At 37.2% G+C, this 20,436-nt stretch overlaps 1 protein-coding gene across 2 annotated transcripts in view; it reads right to left on the bottom strand.

The window, feature by feature from the left end:
* Positions 1-18,964, bottom strand: part of LOC125918248 (serine/threonine-protein kinase B-raf) — a 29,208-nt gene extending 10,244 nt beyond the window's left edge. For both annotated transcript variants that reach the window (XM_049624267.1, XM_049624268.1), the window contains exons 1-2: positions 18,837-18,964; positions 3,958-4,221 (exon numbers count right to left, since the gene is read on the bottom strand). In XM_049624267.1, coding sequence (XP_049480224.1) covers positions 3,958-4,221; positions 18,837-18,920 — 348 coding nt within the window. In that variant the 5' untranslated portion in view covers positions 18,921-18,964. The remainder of the gene's footprint in view (positions 1-3,957; positions 4,222-18,836) is intronic.
* Between the last annotated feature and the right edge of the window lie 1,472 nt (positions 18,965-20,436).

Raw genomic sequence — 20,436 nt, 5'->3', positions numbered from 1 at the left:
GCAGCTCTTATGTTTATGCCTTTGATCTATTTTGAGATAATCTGCATATAGTGTAAGGTAAGGGTCCAACCTCATTGTTTTGCACGTGCATATCTAGTTTTCCCGGTACCATTGTGGAAGGGTTTTTCCTCCCCGCCTCCCCCCGCAGAGGGGGCTGTGGCACCCTTGTCAAAGATCCTTTGACCACATACACGATCATTTATTTCTGGACTCTTTATTTCCTTGATCTATATGTCTGATGTCTATGCCACTCAGTAGGCATGTAAAAAGTTTAAAGATCAGGAAGTGTGAGACCTCCAACTTTGCTCTTTCTCAAGAATGCTTGGTTATTCAGGATTCATTGAGCCTCCACATGAATTTTAGGATGGATTTTTCTTATGTCTGCAAAAAACACTGTTGGGATTTTAAAGGAACTGAATTAAATAAAACTGCCAAATTGTTTTCCAAGGTGACTGTACCATTATACATTGCCACCAGCAGTGTATAAAAATTTGTTATTCCACATAATAGCTGCCAATAGTTGGTATGACCACTCTTTCATTCCAGCCATTCTAGTAGGCGTGTAGTGACATCTTGTGCCTTTAGTTTGCATTCCCCCAATGACCAATGATGTTGAGTATCTTTGCATGTGTTTATTTACTGTCTATGTATCTTCTTTTGTGAAGCATCTGCTCAAATCTTTTGCCTATTTTTTGAGTTGTTTGCTTTCTTACTATTGAGTTCAAAGAGCTCTTTCTAATGCTGTGGATACATGTCTTTGATCAAATAGATGTTCTGCAAAGATTAGTCTGTGTGGTTTGTCTTTTTACTCTCTTAACACTGTGTTTCAAAGAGCAATAGGTTTTTAATTTTGATGAAGTCCAATTTATGAATATGTTCATTATGGATTTTTCTTTTGGTGTCATATTTATGCAATCATTGCCACAAATTCGAGGTCACTAAGATTTTCTCCTATGTTTTCTTCTATAAATTTGATAGTTTTAGGTTTAATTTTTACTTTTCATTCCTTCATCTGTATTCAACTTTCTAAAGTAATTTTTGAGTAGTTCCTTCAAGCAGAGCATGGGAAAGGTAAATTCCCCATCTGGAAAGGCCTTTATTAGTGAATGTACCTTCAACTCATACTTTAGCTAAGCAACTTAACAGGCACCTCTCAGCATTCTTGGTACAATATTCTATTGTCTTCTGGCTTCTCCAGCTGCTACAATCAATATTTTTTAATAATCCAATTGTAGTTTTTTATTATAGATAATTCTTTCCCTGAATGGTTTTAAAATAGTATTCTTTCATTTTGTTATGTTTAATAATTATGGACTAAAATTTACTTATACAATTCAGGGCCTGTTTTCCCCAAATCTTTAGATTCATGTCTTTCACAAACATTAGCCATCATTTCTTTGAATTCTGCTCTACTCCTTTATTTCTATTTTCACTTTCTGGAACTCCTCTCAGGCATATAATGAAACTGTTCATTTCATCTTTCATACCTCTTATCTCCTCTTTTTATATTTTCTTTGACTCTCTTTCCTTGCTTTCCACAGTTTACTAATTTTCCCTCCCTTCAGTTGGCTTTAATCTACTTTTAATCTCACCCATTTAGTTTTTTAAAACAAATATTCTAATTTTTATTTAGCATTTTGACAGCTGTTCTGTAATACGCTGTAACTACTAGAGATACTGAAATTATATTTCAAGTTGCCTTGCTACTTCATCAAATCAAATGTTCATTATTTCTTTTTTTCCTTAGTGACAACTGTTTCTTTTGAACTTTCTATTTTTCCTTTGGTATATGTTTTTGCATTTTTCCAACTCTATTATGAAAATTTTCAAACACGGAAAATGAGAACGATACAATTAACATCCAAATTCTCTCTACATAGATTCTAACATTTAATATTTATTTTCTCTGACATTTGTTTTCGATCTTATCATTTGAAACTATGTTCTAAATTGATTGATTGAGATAGAAGTCAGAATAGTGGTTACTCTGGAAAATGATGACCAAATTGCAGGGGGCTTGGGAGAACCTCTTCCCAAGCATTAGAAATGGTCTGTATCTTCATCTGCATGGCAGTTACATATGCACAAAGTTACATATACATACTCAGCTGTACACCTGAGATTTGTATACTTTACTGTGCCTAAGTTTCATTTAAAAAAAGAAGGTGGACAAAGTTGTAGGTGTCATGACGATTTACCCCTAAATATTAAAAAATGTATTTCCTAAGAATAAAGACATTCTCCTACATAACTACATTCCTATTATCACACATAGGAAAATTAGTAACTCCATAATAACATATTTAATCAGCATTCACCATTTCCCATCGCAAGAATGCCTTTGATAGCTCTTCCCCATCCTAGTCCCAAACTAGGATCACACACTGCAATTGTTTACATCTCTTTAGTCTTGTTTAGTTGTAGAATAATCCCTAATCTTTTTTATCTTCTGTGACATTGAATCCAGGCCATTTGTCTTATACAATGTCCACATTCTGAATTTATCATTTCCTCATGGCACTTAACTTTTTCTTCTATTCCTCGTGTTTCTTGTAAAATGGAAGGTGTGGAAGCTTAACATTCAATAAAATCATCTTTAGCAAGAATACTTCATAGATGGGAACAGTCATCCACTGAGTTTAAAATATTAAGACCACTTAGAAGTCCTATTTGGTTCCTTCTTAGGAATCCTGCTGTTTTTAAGTCTTCTAATGTGCTGATAGGCTCTTTCCTTGTATATTTTACGACATGGGATTTTGAACTTGTCAGTGGGCATTATCTATATGAATTACATGAGACCTAGATCGGCCAAAGAGGGTTTGCATTTGCTTCTACCCAGTGCCTGAGCGCTATTATCTCTCTAGGACCATTTGTTGCGTTGACAGTTCCTGGACAGGACCCATAAGTACAAATATGAATCCCACACCATGATGAGAACAGGCCTATAATTAGGAATTCACAAGGGAAGCTTTAAACTTTATCTGGACCACCGGTGAAGACAGACAAGTTTCATTGTTATTTATGTATGCTGAGTAAGTAGATTTTCTTCTAGTTCACCCTTTTGCTGAAGATAAAGCTCCTCAAAGACTCAGCTTTATGCAAGGACCTGAGTTCCAACTACCTTTGTGACACTGGCTGAAGGCCTAGTCTTGCATCCCCACACACTGACACTCACATCTCTTTGTTGCACAAGGTGACAAATTAACCTCACTGGAGGCCACCATAGCCTCCAGGCTATAGCCTCCAAGCAACAGCCTAGTCATCAAACTTTTTCTATGAAAATCTAGCATTACTACTAATGCTGTGTGAGGGAAAAAAAACTACTTTGACTTCAGTTGTATTTGGAAATGAAAAGGTTTTTTATTAACCTCAAAAGTAACCACATGCATTTTTAAAAAGTCACGATGCATATAGATGCATTACTTAAGGCAATGACAGTACTTGTACTCAAGGATTATAGACCGCCCATAAAATTGTGCAGATTTCCATTCTTTAAATGTTACTTACAGAATACTTGTTCCAATGGTAATGCTAATGATCAACAAAAGTTACACAGAGGAAAAATATCAAGCACACTAAAAATCCAACATTTGATAAGTCCAAATAGGGATTTCTCAAGGGCAAAGAACAAAGCTTACCTGACATGTGTTAGACAACAAACAAGCTCAAGTCTGGACATTCTTTTTGATTCTGAACTAGTACTTAGGCTTGAGTCTGATTCAAGTTCGGCAGATAGGTTAAAATGTCAAATCTGACACTAAACACAATACAGTTTGTTCCAGTTAAGGGACACAGACATTGGCACCAATTAATTATGTCTTTTCCACTCCTTTTTGAAATGGATGCTTCCATTTGCATGACCACAGAATATGGAGTGATAACGTATTTCATTTTCAACAACTACTCTTTCTGAAAAACACAAAGAAAAAGCACTGATGATATTAAAAGTTGACTCACCACTGTCCTCTGTTTATTAGGCAGGAAGACTCTAACGATAGGTTTCTGTGGTGACTTGGGATTGCTCCGTGATACATCTGTGGGGTTTTGAAAAACTGAAAGAGATGAAGGTAGCACTGAAAGGCTAGAAGAGGAGGAAGATGTAACGGTGTCCGTGGATGCAGAGCTAGAAACAGAAAAATCAGTTCCATTCCCCAGGGATTCCAATAACTGTTGTTCTCTCTGTTGGAGGGCATCTAGCTTGCTGGTGTATTCTTCATAGGCCTATAAAATAAAGTAAACATACACTGAATCTGGACTTTTTCCTGACAGTAACAAAAGGAAATATGAAATTTAAATCTTTGATTGTAATCTCTTTATAATCTAGCTAATAGGGTTTTAAGTACAAGTTACAAAATAAGTGCTGAAAGTACTGTAAATTAATACTTCTACTTTTAAATTGATCATTTTTGTGTGTATGTGATAAGACAGTACATTGCACTGAGAAATCAACAAACATATAAATGTCTAGAATAACCCACGAATGTTAATTTTAAAATGTATTTACAATGTTCTGGTCATACTGCAATTTAAAAACAAAAATATTTTTTAATGTTTACTTATTTTAGAGACAGAGTGCAAGCAAGGGAGGGGCAGAGAGAGAGGGAGACACAGAATCTGAAGCAGGCTCCAGGTTCTGAGCTGTCAGCTCAGAGCCCGATGCAAGGCTTGAACCCACGAACCGTGAAATCATGACCTGAGCTGAAGTCGGATGCTTAACCTACTGAGCCACCCAGGCGCCCCTGGTCATATTGCAATTTAACTTCCAAAGTGCATATCCAACATAAGATAAAATACTATATGAAATCAAGGATAAGTACCCTCTCTATTAAAAAAAAATTTTTTTGAGGAAATTGTAGGCATATAAAGTTTCATACCTTTCTGCCCTCCAAAGAACAGAAAGAGAAGTTGAAAAGGAGATGCGGGGTTAAAAGAGATTTGTCAAAAAATAAGACTCAGGTACAGGGTCAGATCTCGCCATTACCACCAAAATCTTCTCAATAGGGCTTAGAAGTTATATAACTGCCACCTTCTTTCTGAAACAGGTATTAGTTAAAATACTTTATTCTCTTCACTATGGATCTCTGACGATCCCATCAAATACTGCTTAAAGAATAAAATTTTATTTGAAAAGGTGGTTTATGCCCTGCAGTCAAGAAATTCTGGTCCCATTATCCACTAGGGTGGAAACTTCTAGAAGTTTCATTTGATTAAAGCTATAAAGTCAAATGACCACATAAGATGTCATATTCTAAAAATAACAAGAATTTTGAAAACAGAGTGATATTGAGAGTAAAGGGATGGAATAAATTGGAATATATATGTCCATGGTTCTTTAGGGCAATGGAAATCACCCTCCCCCACACTATGGTCCACCATTTCTCTCTACCATCATACATAGATGTAATACCACAAACATTTATAAAAGGCTACAAGGGAGAATCAAAGATTTTAAAACTTCTCATCACTCAAGGAGTTTATTATTGGGCTGCAGAGAAGCAGGTGGATGTATTTTAGTATGCTTAAGTGTTATACATGAGAAATAAAGGACATTCTTGATATAAGGTGAGAATGAGGTAGGATTATGTTAGCATTTAGATAGATGGAGTTAAGTGGAGGAGAAGAGAGAGCTGTGTACAGGAGAAATTCTGCAACAAATAGAGAGGTAGGAAACTTTAAGGCATAGAGGGAAAACTACAGACTAGTATAGCTGCATGCAATTCAGTATCTGGGACACAACAAGGGATCAATATATGTTTGCAGAATTAAATGAAGAATAGCAATACAGGGAAACAAGTAATACAACTGGAAAAGTGGGTAAGGCACCAGCTTGTAGAGGGTGTCTATACCATGCTATGAAGCCTGAACTTCATTCTATAAGCAAAGGAGAATGATCAAAGATAGAGGAGAATGAAGAAGAAATTTCATTTCAGTAAAGACCACTGACTGTACTTGCTATGCTGGTTCTTAAAATATAATTCTGAAGATGAAAAAAAGGAAAAATAGTAAAATGAGCCATTGGGGTAAAGGGCATAAACTGCATCTAAAAGCCCTCTCCTGGGGTGCCTGGGCAGCTCCATCGGTTAAGTGTCCAACTTTGGCTCGGGTCATGATTTCATGGTTCATGGGCTCGAGCCCCGCGTCAGGCTTTGTGCTGACAGCTCAGAGCCTGGAGCCTGCTTCGGATTCTGTGTCTCCCTCTCTCTCTGTCCCTTCCCCATTCTCGCTCTGTCTCTCTCTCTCTCTTTCAAAAGTAAATAAATATTTTTAAAAAATTTTTAAAAAGCCCTCTTCTTTATAACATACTAGCTACCATACCCTGATTCTGGAAATGTTTCATAACATTTTGAGGCATTATAATCAAATCACTTCAAAATTATCTGAACTGTGTTTCGTGTTAGCTTTCAGTTCCAAGAGCTAATTACTTACGGGCATCTCTTTTAATATGATCCATTTATCCAGCCTTTAATCCATCAATTAGTATATACTGAGCATACATGTGTCTGGCACTGTTTGGGACTCAAACTAAAAAAATAAAGACTGACGCAATTCCTACCCTAGGAAGATCACATACATGCAGTCTGGGAGATAAAAATTCCCCCTTGCATATATCAAATCTTATTTACTATCATCTGGACAAGTACACAAAGTAAGCCTTAGGGAAATGGAATGCACTTAAACAATAAATTTTCAGAATGTTATTTCTTTATCAAAATGTTAGTCTTAATTTTTGAAAATATACTGTTCCCTCCATTGTGGATTACAAGCTATTATTTCACTGCACTTATCAATAGCTCTTTTCTTTTATTAAGTACAAAGCAGTTATTCCACCTCTCTCCATCCTCACAGCTGCAATCAAGGCTCTTGCCTGCCTTTTGTCCCTGGATTGACTCATTTCATCCCACTATCCTTGATGCATTCAGTGTGGATTACTCTTTTAACATTCCTGCCGTAAAGTTCTCTAAACTTATTTCTAAAGGTATTAATTTTCATTCTACCTTCAAGATCCAGGAGTTCCAAATGATGACAAGACCTCAATGTGGAGCTTCCCCTGTCCCTGAACACACCTTCTCAAGTTTCCATCTTATTACATTAATCTGTTTATGATATCAACATTATTCCCTTGAAGTTTCTTAGATTTGGGCCTTGACTGTCTTATTGCCCCTACTTTGCGGCTCACCATTTCAACAATACCACTAGTAACATCTCTGATTCTCTAATTCTTATTCTTTTACCAACTTGTTTGTCAAATACAAATTTGGAGTAAATTCTAACCACTCAAGTATTCCATTCTTTCTCTCAGGTTACCATACACTGCTGGAGAAGATAGTAAGGTAGGTCAATTAGTTAAGGTCAGTTAATTAAGTCAAGAAGATAGAAGGAGGTCAATTAGTCCCATTATCAATTCGTGGAAATTAGTCCTTTAGGGTACTACCCAAAAATTTTTACTTATTTTTAACATCATATTACATTTTTCACAATACTTACTCCAACCTTTTCTATGCTTCTCTGCCTCCTTACCTTCATCACCCAATCTTCAACTCACTCAGAAAACAGCATTACATTACCTTCAAATTTACTCTGGAGGTCAAAGCCATCAAATAAAAGCTTCCTCTTCTTTCTTTGTCTAAGCAATTCTCCATGCCTTTCCCTATCTCTCTTTTCTTTTAATTCATGTTAGAGAGAGAGTGAGAGAGCACACACGAGTGGGGGAAAGGGGCAGATGGAGAGGGAAAATCTTAACCAGACTCCATGCTCAGTACGGAGCCCAATGTGGGGCTTGATCCCACGAACCCAGTATCATGACCTGCGCCAAAATCAACAGTGGGATGCTCAACCGACTGAGCCACCCAGGGGCCCGCCCCATGTCTTTTCTGTTCTCAATTTAATAATGGCACTGAATGTTTAGGGCCTCTACAGAGGCCTTGGTACACTGTTATCCCCAAATTCTCTTATATCTTCCAACATTTCCTCTGCTTCCTTAGTCAGCAAATATGGACAAGTCCTCCCACAAAAATGCACACCTCAGCCACCACCAGTATCATCAACAAAATTCTTGTGGTTCGTTCTTCCAGATACTACAGATACCAGATACTTCTTCAGGATGAAGCTTTCCCAAAACCTTATTCTTTCGCATCAAAATCCTACTTATTTTTCAAAGTCCAATTCAAAGCTCTGCTTGATAAAACCCCAAAGAAGTATTCTTTCTCTTCACCTCCTTTAGACTATTATCATGTTCTTCTTTATAGGACTATGTTTTTCTCATTATGAAAAAATTTCGTGAGGATTAAATGAGATAATACAAGTAAAAGAAGTTATTACAGAGGCTACCACATAGCAAAAACCCAATAAATATTCTTACTAGCAGGAATAAGTAGTACTAGCAATTCTTATGTTTATTACTGTCATCCCTGTATTACTTAGCTGAGTTCTTTAAAAAAATTTTTTTTTAACGTTTTTATTTATTTTTGAGACAGAGAGAGACAGAGCATGAACGGGGAGGGGCAGAGAGAGAGGGAGACACAGAATCGGAAGCAGGCTCCAGGCTCTGAGCCGTCAGTCAGCACAGAGCCCGACGCGGGGCTCGAACCCACAGACCGCGAGATTGTGACCTGAGCTGAAGTCGGACGCTTAACCGACTGAGCCACCCAGGCGCCCCTACTTAGCTGAGTTCTTAACATGACTCTACTAAACTGTAAACTAGTTGAAGGCACAGATCATGTCGGATGTTTTTGAATTAAATAATACAAAAACACTTAATATTATTAAGATGACAATTTTCCCTAAACTGACCTACCAATTCACTACAATCCTTCAAAATCCCAATGGCTTTTTTATAGAAATGGGCAAGCGGATGTTAAAATTCATATGGAAGCGTAATGTACTCAGAAAACCAAAATAATCTTGAACAAACTTGGAGGCTTCACGTTTCTTCATTTCAAAAATTACTATAAAGGTACAGTAATCAAGACATTGGAATAAGGATACATATATAGAACATCACAGAAGACTTGAGAATCCAGAAATAAAGCCTTACATTTACAGCCAACTGATTTTTGACAATGGTGCTGGTACCACTGAATATCTACAGGCAGAAGAATGAAGTTGGAGTACTACCTAAGATTACAATAAAAAAGTAACTCAAAACGGATCATACACCTAAAACTAAGAGCTTAAACTACACAGTTCTTAGCAGAGGGGCGCCTGGGTAGCTCAGTTAACCACTTAACCAGTGTCTGACTTTGGCTCAGGTCATGATATTGCGGTTGGTGGGTTCAAGTCCCGCGTTGGGCTCTGTGCTGACGGTTCACAGCCTTGAGTCCGCTTCAGATTCTGTGTCTCCCTCTCTCTCTCTGTCCCTACTCCGCTCATGCTCTCTCTCTCTCAAAAATAAACATTAAAAAAAATTTTTAAATTCAAAGTTCTTAGAAGAAAACATACGAGTAAATCATCATGAACCTAGATTAGGCAGTAATTTCTTAGGTATGACACGCTAAATCACACCAACCAAAGAAAAAAACAGATAAACTGCACTTCTCAAAATTAAAACTTTTATACTTCAAAAGACACTACTGGGGCGCCTGGGTGGCTCAGTCGGTCGAGCGGCCGACTTCGGCTCAGGTCATGATCTCACAGCCCGTGAGTTCGAGCCCCGCGTCGGGCTCTGTGCTGACAGCTGAGCCTGGAGCCTGTTTCGGATTCTGTGTCTCCCTCTCTCTGGCCCTCCCCCGTTCATGCTCTGTCTCTCTCTGTCTCAAAAATAAATAAACGTTAAAAAAAAAAATTCAAAAGACACTACCAAAAGAATGAAAAATAAATCCCACAGATTAGGAGAAAATACTTAAAAAAAATATATATATATCTCATAAGGATCTACTATCTAGAATATGCAAAGAATTCTCACAACTGAACAATAACCCAGCTTAAAATGTGGGCAAAAGATTTGAATTAGTATTTTCCCCAAGAATATAAACAGTTAATAAGCACATGAAAAAGATGCTTTACCATTTTTAGGTCAAAACTACAAGCATGACTGTTTAAAAAACAAACAAGAGAGTAAGTGTTGGTAACGATGTGGAGAAATGAAAACCCTCATGCATTTCTGGTGGGAATTTAAAATGGAGCAGCTAACATTGGAAAACAGTCTGGTAGTTCCTCAAAAAGTTAAAACATAAAGTTACCATACATAGGACACAGCAATTCCATCCCAAGGCATAGAACCGAGACAAGTGAAAACAGACGTTACACAGAAACTTATATATGAATGTTCATAATAGCTTTATTCATGATTGTCAAAAAGTGGAAACCCAAATGTCAACTGATAAATTGGCAAACAAAATATGATATATCTACATGAGGGAATAAAAAGGAATGAACGCTACATGCTACAACATGGATGAATTTTGAAAACATTACGCCAAATGAAAGCAGCCCGTCACAAAATGCCGTATCATGTATGATTCCATTTACACAGAGTGCCCCAAAAGGCAAATGTATAGAAATACAAAGCAGATCAGTGGTTGCCAATGGCTTATGGCAATGACTGTTAATGAGTAAAGGGTTTCTCTTTAGGGTGATGAAAATGTTTTGGAATTAAGATAGTGGTGATGACTGCACAACTTTGTGCATATACTAAAAAAACCCCACTGAATAGCACACTTTAAAAAAGTGAATCTCACGGTATGTGAATCATTTCTCAAGTAAAAGTGGGAGGGATGTCTGGCTGGTTGGGTCAGTGGGGTGTGCAACTCCATCTCAGGGTTGTGGGTTCAAGCCCCACAATGGGTGGAGAGATTACTTAAAAATAAAATTTTGGGGAAAAGTGGGAGGAAAATTATCTAAGGATCTACTTTAAACAAATGGGAAAAAGCAGTGAAATAAACATTTTTTATCATTAGTCCATTAAATTTATTGTTAAACTTCATTTTACAAGATACAATGAAATCTTCCAGATTGCCCAAAGATGGTATCTAATGGACTGCTCTGTACTCCACACGAAGGACCTTGCTGCTAGTATTCTTTTCACTTGTTTTAATAAACTATCTCTGCATCATCCTGGGTTCTACACAGATTAAAGACCAAAAAGGCTGTCAGTATCATAATAATGATATAGCAGTTAAGAGCAGATGCTGAATTCAGAATGTGTGGATTCAAACTTTGGCTACATTATTTACTAATTTTGTAGCATTAGCCATGTTATTACTAAACTCCTCTGTGCCTTAGTTTTTTCATCTATAAAATGAAAATGAGAATAGGAAGTGTAACTCAAAGGATAGGTTGAGGATTAAACGATCGACTATCTGCTTGGAACAGTGCCTGGTATATAGCAAATAATAAATGTCAGGAGCTACTACCGTTACCATGCCTCTGTCTGCAGGGCACTCTGGCATACATGTCAATTCTATGGTAGTTAGGACTCAGTGTGTAACACCAGTGTGTATCACCAGCACAGTATTCCAGAAACACTATTCCTTCTCTTCTGGAATCTAATATGTCAGGTCCAAAAAGAAGAACCTACTACTAGAGAAGCATCTAGCATTTTATCTTACACACAGAAGGCATTCAAATAACTTGTTGGATGTATGGAGGGAGAAAAATTGGGTAAAAAAAAGATTTCCTGGGAAATGACTCTTCAAGGCAAACTTATCTTTTCCTCCTTTGGATGAAGATTTATGGGGCGCCTGGGTGGTTCAGGCAGTTAAGCATCTGACTTCAGCTCAGGTCATGATCTCACGGTTCATGGGTTCAAGCCCCACATCGGGCTCTGTGCTGACAGCTCAGAGCCTGGAGCTTGCTTTGGATTCTGTCCCTCCCTCTCTCTCTGCCCCTCCCCCTTGTGCTCTATCTCTGTCTCTCAAAAATAAATAAATGTTAAAATAATAATAATAAATAAAAAGGGAACCAAAGACTAAAAAGCCAAATTTGAAATTCCTTAAGACTACTATAGTTCATTTCACTGAAGTTATCATTAAGAGAATCAATATAATTTTAATTATTATTCACGTCAGTAGGAAAAAATCTAGAACAACTTAAAAGCTAGTTTTTAAATAAATTAGTACAAGGACATAAGATTTTGATGGTGACAGAACTGATTTCACTCTGTTCTGCTACAAGGAAGAGATGCAGGGATAGGTAAAGTTTTATCTTCCTGTGGCAATACCAAAAATATCAAACATAGAAAACATTATTTCCTATCTTGAAATGTTTGGAACGAAATAACTACAGCATAACTTCTAGTCACCAATGCTCAAGCTTATCTTAAAGCCAAACTGTGAACACTGGAAAAACTTCACTTTTTAGCCTCTTATGTCAAGAAATATAAACATAGTCCCGGTGTAGGGATACATGTGACCCCATTCTGGTCAATGAGATATAAAGGAAAAGACGTGTAGGGGATTTGAAGGGAAAAATTTCCTCCTTGAAAGCGCGTAGGATACAAGAGAGCGTCTGTGATCCCAGCTTCCTGCTTTGAGGTGTCCTATGATGGCATACAGATCTGTGGCACTCATGACAGAAGGCCTAAAGGACTGTAGAGATCCACCCCAGCATCTGACAACTCTGAGCTGTGGAATCAATCTTAAAATAATTTACCTCCACGCTTCTTGTTACAGGAGGGGAAAATAAAACTCTTATTTGTTTGGGCAACTTGTGATTAGGTGTTTTTGATTTTCTGTAGCTAAAAGCATTTGGTATTTTTATAGCTCTCCTAGATTTATTCTCTAATTCTTATCTTTCTTCTAATACTTTCCATCTTTATTTTTATTCTGCTTTCTAGAGATTTCCTTAATTTTATCTTACAACAATTGTTTATGTATATGCACACAGACACACATACACATATGTATTTACATTTTCTGCTTACTATTTTAATTATTTTAATACCAAGAGCTCTTTCTTGTTCTCTATTAAGACTTGTTTCTTTAGTACAGCCATGAAATAAGAACAGATTGTCTTCTCTTATCTCTGATGTTAATTATAGTTATTTTCAGGTTCTCATCTGTTCTGTGCACTATTTCTGAGTTGCTTTGACCATTTTTGCTATTGTTTTCCTGCTATAAGCTTTCTTCCAATATTTGGTTATTCTTAGCTGTCCATTCATATTTAAGACTTATGAGCTCTAAAGATGTCAATACTACACAAAGCAATCTATGGATTCAATGCAATCCCTACCAAAATCCCCATGTGTTTCAGAAATAGCAAAATCCACCCTCAAATTCATATGAAATCTCAAAAGATAGTGAAATGCCAAAGCAATCCTTAAAAGGAAAACAAAGTTGGACATCTCATACTTCCTGACTTTAAAATCCTTACACGGCTACAGTAATCAAATCAGTACAGTGTAAACTGGCATAAAGTTGGACTATAAATGCCAACGGAAAACAAAAGAGAGCCCGCAAATAAATTCTCACATACATGGTCAAATGATTTTTGACAAGGGCATGTGTCAAAGTTTCTATTCAATGGGAAAGGACAACCTTTTCTTTTTTTTTCTTTTTTTTTTTTAAATTATTTTATTTTAATTTTTTTTAACGTTTTATTTATTTTTGAGACAGAGAGAGACAGAGCATGAACGGGGGAGGGGCAGAGAGAGAGGGAGACACAGAATCGGAAGCAGGCTCCAGGCTCTGAGCCATCAGCCCAGAGCCCGACACGGGGCTTGAACTCACGGACCGCGAGATTGTGACCTGAGCCGAATTCGGACACCCAACCGACTGAGCCACCCAGGCGCCCCAAGGACAACCTTTTCAATAAATGGGGCTGGGAAAACTGGATATACACATGCAAAAGAATGAAGTTGAACCCTTAGCTTACATCATACAGAAAAATTAACTGAAAATGGATCAAGGACCTCAACGTTAGGGCTAAAACTGTAATTACAAATCTTAGAAGAAAATAGAAAAAAAAAGGTTCATGACACTGGGTCTGGTAATGATTTCTTGGATGTGACACCAAAGGCACAGGCAACATGAGGAAAACAGGTAAATGAGACATCATCAAAATAAAAAAAAAACTTTCGCATAAAGAATATAATCAACAGAGAGAAAAGGGAACCCATGGAATGGAAGAAAATATCTGCAAATCATATATCTAATTAGGAATGATACTCAGAATATATAAAGAACTCCTACCACTCAACAAAAAACCAACCCAATTAAAAAATGTGTAGAAGACTTGAACAGACATTTCTCCACAGAAGAATGAATGTCCAATAAATGCATGAAAAGATGTTCAACATCATAAGTCATCAGGGAAATGCAAATCAAAACCATGAGATACCATGTCACACTCATTAGGATGGCTATTAGACACACACACACACACACACACACACACACACAAAGTAAGTGTTGGCAAGGATATGGAGTAACTGGAACTCCTGTATATTACTAACAGAAATGTAAAAGGCAGCTAATGTGGAAAACAGTATGGCATTTCCTTAAAAAATTAAATACACTTTCTTAAACTATTCACAAAAATAAACTCAAAATGGATGAAAGACCAAAATGTAAGACAGAAAGTCATCAAGAGCCTAGAGGAGAAAGCAGGCAAAAACCTCTTTGACCTCGGCCACAGCAACTTCTTACTCAACACGGCTCTGGAGGCAAGCAAAATAAAAGCAAAAATGAACTATTGGGACCTCATCAAAATAAAAAGCTTCTGCACAGCAAAGGAAACAATCAGCAAAACTAAAAGGCAACCGACAGAAGGGGAGAAGATATTTGTAACTACATATCAGATAAAGGGTTAGTATCCAAAATCTATAAAGAGCTTATCAAACTCAACACCCAAAAAAACAAATAATCCAGTGAAGAAATGGGCAAGACATGAATAGACACTTTTCCTAAGAAGACAACCAGATGGCTAACAGACACATGAAAAAATGCTCAACATCACTCATCATCAGGAATGAAAACCACGATGAGATACCACCTCACACCAGTCAGAATGGCTAAAATTAACAACTCAGCCAACAGATGTTGGCGAGGATGAGGAGAAAGAGGATCTCTTTTGCACTGCTGGTGGAAATGTAAACTGGTGCAGCCACTCTGGAAAACAGTATGGAGGTTCCTCAAAAAATTAAAAATAGAACTACCCTACGACCTAGCAATTGCACGAGTAGGTATTTATCCAAGGGATACAGGTGTGCTGTTTCGAGGGGCACATGCCCCCCAATGTTTCTAGCGGCGCTATCGACAATAGCCAAAGTATGGAAAGAGCCCAAAAGCCCACCAACAGATGAATGGGTAAAGAAGATGTGGTGTGTGTATATATGTGTGTGTGTGTGTGTGTGTGTGTGTGTGTGTGTGTGTGTACACACACACACACACACATATATATATGTGTATGTATATATGTGTGTATGTGTGTATATGTGTACATATATATGTGTACACACACACACACACACACACAATGGAGTATTACTTGGGGATCAAAAAGAATGAAATCTTGCCATCTGCAACTACGTGGATGGGACTAGAAGGGATTATGCTAGTGGATCCTGAGAAACTTAACAGAAACCCATTGGGGAGGGGAAGGGAAAAAAAAAAAAAAGAGGTTAGAGTGGGAGAGAGCCAAAGCATAAGAGACTCTTAAAAACTGAGAACAAACTGAGGGTCGATGGGGGGTGGGAGGGAGGGGAGGGTGGGGGATGGGTATTGAGGAGGGCACCTTTTGGGATGAGCACTGGGTGTTGTATGGAAACCAATTTGACAATAAATTTCTATATTGAAAAAAAAATATTTAGAAAAAATAAAAACTTTTATAAATTAATTAATTAACTAATTTAAAAAAAGGGATTATGCTAGGCAACATCAGTTAGTCAGAGAAAGACAAATACCACATGACTTCATTCATATAAGGACTTTAAGATACAAAACAGATGAACATAAGGGAAGGAAAGCAAAAATAATACAGAAACAGGGAGGGGGACAAAACATAAGAGACTCTTAAACATAAAAGAACAAACAGGGTTGTTGGAGGGGTTGTGGGAGGGGGGATGGGCTAAATGGGTAAGGGGCATTAAGGAATCTACTCTTGAAATCATTGTTGCACTATGTGCTAACTTGGATGTAAATTAAAGAGAAATTAGTTAATTTAAAAAAATTAAATACAGAATTACCACATAATTCAGTAATTCCACTTCTGGTATACAGTCAAAAGGAGTAAAATCAGCATTATTCGTGGTAATGAAAAGATAGAAATGACCAACCATCAATGGTACACTGATAGATGAATGGATAAACAAAATGTGGAAACATTATTCAGCCTTAATTAGCAAGGAAATTTTGACCCATGCTACAACATGGATGGACCCTGAAGACATATGCTAAATGATATAAGCTGTCACAAAAGGCCAAATATTGTACAATTCCATTTGTTTGAGGTTCCTAGAGTAGTCAAATATGTAGGGACAGAAAGCAGAATGATGGGTCTCAGTGGCTAACCAACAAACTTGGTTTTTCACTGAAGGGCCTTCAAATATCAGTACCCAAAGGTCTTCCCACTGGCCCTCATCAACTTTCCCCAGGGAAGAATACGGTCATCTCCAGGTAGGCTCCTCTTCATAGTTTATCCAATGTTTATGTAGGTTTATTGTTTATTGCCTGTAATTCCCTCCTCTGATAAAACTATAAGCTGCTTAAACGCACAGTTGTGTGGTTTTTTTTTTTTTTTTGTGCTCTATCCCCAGAGCCTAGAAAAGCATAAATGCATAAATATAAACAGGCACTTAATAAATATCTGCTGAATGAATGAATCAAAAATTTATGGGTAATCAATATGTGTGACAAATGATGCTATTTCCTAATTATAAACTTAATTAAACCTTAAGTTACTACATGTGTGACAGTATTCTCATTTTACCAATGAGGTCAGGTATAATGAGATTAGGTAACCTATTTGCAGAAGCTAAGTCACAGCTAAGATTCAAACATAAGGCCTATGTGACTTCAAAGTTCATCTTAATCACTATATTATATCGCCTTCTACAGAGAAATTCTGTAGTGTGTCCCTAAGAATACGAATCTACCTGCATGGGGTGCCTGGGTGGATTAGCTGGTTAAGCGTCAGACTTCAGCTCAGGTCATGATCTCGTGGTTCGTGAGTTTGAGCCCCACGTCGGGCTCTGTGCTGACAGCTCAGAACCCGGAGCCTGTTTCACATTCTGTGTCTCCCTCTCTCTCTCTCTGCCTCTCCTCTGCTCACATTGTCTCTCTTTCTCTCTCTCTCTCAAAAATAAACAAACATTAAAAAAATTTTTTAAAAAAAGAATCTACATGCTAATGATATAATCTATGAGGTATGGTCTGCTTTATATTGTCCTAGTTAGATGTAATATGAACAGTGAAGAGCGTGAAGAATGTGAGTGTGTGGAGGGGGCACTGAATCCCTGCTATAGTCAAAAACGGTTATTGATGCAAATGTATTACGACTAAGGGTGGGGGAGAGTCTCACAAGACACAGAAATGGTTGGCAAAAACTGTTGGTTAAACTAATTCTAATTAATAAAGAATCACTATTTTCACCAGGACTCTTTGCCTCCTAGGACTCCTGCACTTGCCCTCCTCAGACAGAAAAGTAAAACAGCATGGGATATTGGAAAGCACACTAACTAGTATTCAGAGGTATGAACTGTGGTCCTACTACTGGTATCTGGCAGTGTGCTCTGAGGGAAGCCATATGAAGAAGCCAACAGTTTATCAGTGGTTATTTCCAAACTTCTAAATTTATTTTAGAAATGCAAACTTACTTTCTCATGAAAATACTTGAAAGATTTAACGTCCTTTAAGTGCAACCAGATTACTGAACTAGAAATTTAGTTTAGGAGTCTACCAATCCATGCCTAAAAATGTAAGGCGTTTGAAGGCACATGATCATTTGTAATTTATGGTTATATTTCTATACGATTAGTGATTACAGCTGGACCAGCTTTTACAGCGACAGGCAGTGTAGTGCAGCGGGAAGCAGTGTGGACCGTGAAGCCTGACTGCCTGGATTCCCTAACAGCTTGCTTGTCATGGAACCCGAGTGACTTACATCAGGAAACCAACAGCAAGAAAGGTTATCTGCGATTACAACAGAAACTACTACACCACAGGATTAAGAACAATGACTATAAGTTTATGATGCTCAAGTCTTGATACAAAAGCCTCAAACACTAAAGCTAAGCAATTCTGAGCTATTTAAATATTATAAATTTTACCTATTAAGAAAGCAAACACCAATTTGGGGGGATTTGCTGGAAAAAAAGATATTTCACAAGGAAAAAAGATACTTCACAAAATTTGGCCCCACTTTCTAACACAGCAACTAGTTTTCTAACCTCCACAACTGAATGCTTTCTCTTTCTCTCTTTTTAAATAAGTTTTTTAACGAGTAATATTTTGAGGTTTATACATGACTTCTCCTTTTCCAAACTACAAAATACTCTATGTTATTGTAACAAATGAAGTAAGATTAAGAAGTATAATATAATAAAGATGAAGGTAATCCACCTTCCCATATCTATTTCTCATCTTACCCCCTAGGGTAAACATTATTACTAGTACAAATGCTTTTTGTAAGTTCTTGTTTTTATTTTCCAAATCACTACAGGTACCCCTGGTGACTCAGTCGGTTGAGCATCCAATTCTCGGTTTCAGCTAGGGTCATGATCCCAGGGTCATGGGATTGAGACCTGCACGGGGCTCCGTGCTAAGTGTGAAGCCCGCTTAAGATTCTCTCTCTCTCCTTTCTCCCCCTCTGTCCCTTTCCCCCACTTGTGTTCTCTCGCTGTCTCTAAAATAATAAAAATCAAAAATCAAAAATCACTACAGATATGATACTCAAAAGCTTACCTCTAGATATATTGATGGCGGATTATGCTCCCCACCAAATTTGTCCAATAGGGCCTCTATATGTTCCTGTGTCAACTTAATCATTTGTTTGATATTCCACACCTGAAAAATAATTTAAAAGAATGTAAATAAGAATCATTTAGGATATGAATTAGAGATATCTTAAAATTTGAAATTTAGAGCTGAGAACTGTGAGACCATTTAGCATAGCAGTTTTTCCCATCTTTTATTAAACACCTAAAAACTCTTTTCTACACTAGTAGTACAAATATTCTCAACTGTAAAAGATTCAAATAATACATGAGTATTCAGGGGCGCCACACATGACAGGGGCGCCTGAGTGGCTCAGTAGGTTAAGCGTCCGACTTCTGCTCAGATCATGATCTCACGGTTTGTGAGTTCGAGCCCCGCGTTGGGCTCTGGGCTGACCGCTCAGAGCCTGGACCCTGCTTCAGATTCTGTGTCTCCCTGTCTCTCTGCCCTTCCCCTGCTCGCACTCTGTCTCTCAAAAATTGTCTCAAAACTAAATAAACATTAAAAAAAAATTAAAAAAAAAAAAAGAATGATGAAAGTCTCTTTTCACACTTCCCCACATTCCTGGACCCTTTGCCCAAAACTCAACTGCCGTTTACAATTTGTTATACATCCTTTCCACATCTCCTTTTTATTAAAGTAAATATAATAATACATATACAAAGTATACCAATACATATAAATATTATATTTAAAAAACATTTTTAATACTTGCTTTTTTCCCTGAACAACATTCCTCAAAGTTGTTTCCATATCAATACATATGTATTTTACTGTTTTTAAATGGTGGTGTTAAGGATAGAAACATTTATTTCATAATATTGTTATGACACTGCTTATTGTCAATGGTCTTCAAACTTCAAGAGCAACCTAACAGTGGATGGTCACGGATAATTTTAGGACAATTTTCAGCTCCTTGATGTTTTTGTGTACTCCTAATTGAACTGCTTGAGAACTAGTCTCCTTTCCTCCTCTCCCTTTAAAATCACCACATTGTAATTCTCCGTTCTATACAAGAAAGGCAAAATTCTTCTCCATCTCAGATCCTACTAATGTGCACTGTTCTAAGATGTACAAATTTTAAAGTACGGAGTCAACACGAGGGAAAAACCCCTTGAGAGAAAAGGGGTAGGGGTTAAAACCAAGACCTTATTTTATCAGTGAAATAAATTCTTGGCAGGGTTCCAAGCCTCATTCATTTATCCAGCTGGCCAGCCTAGAATTCAGAAGTTGGGTGGTTATAGTATAGGCATATATTATGTGTTTATTTTTTAAAAAGTCATTTTTTCCTTGATGAAGAATGAGTCCAATTTATCTGAGTGGTTAGAGAATGTGCTTGCAAATTACACTGTATACTAGATACTCCATAAACTGCATGATCTAAACCTGGAATTCTAAGGTGTGACCAAAAATGAACAGCATAAATATAATACACACTAGAGATTAAGGCCTTTTAAACTACTGAAAGTTGTAATTTAAAAATGTGTGGTAATTAAAAAATGTACAAGAGGGTATATAGATAGATGAACAAGGAGGGGGCTTCAGGACCCTTGGTTTATTTAATAAT

This window comes from Panthera uncia, unplaced genomic scaffold (genome assembly GCF_023721935.1).
Source record: "Panthera uncia isolate 11264 unplaced genomic scaffold, Puncia_PCG_1.0 HiC_scaffold_593, whole genome shotgun sequence".
Taxonomy (NCBI): Eukaryota; Metazoa; Chordata; class Mammalia; order Carnivora; family Felidae; genus Panthera; species Panthera uncia.
This window is presented reverse-complemented; position numbering and strand designations above follow the sequence as displayed.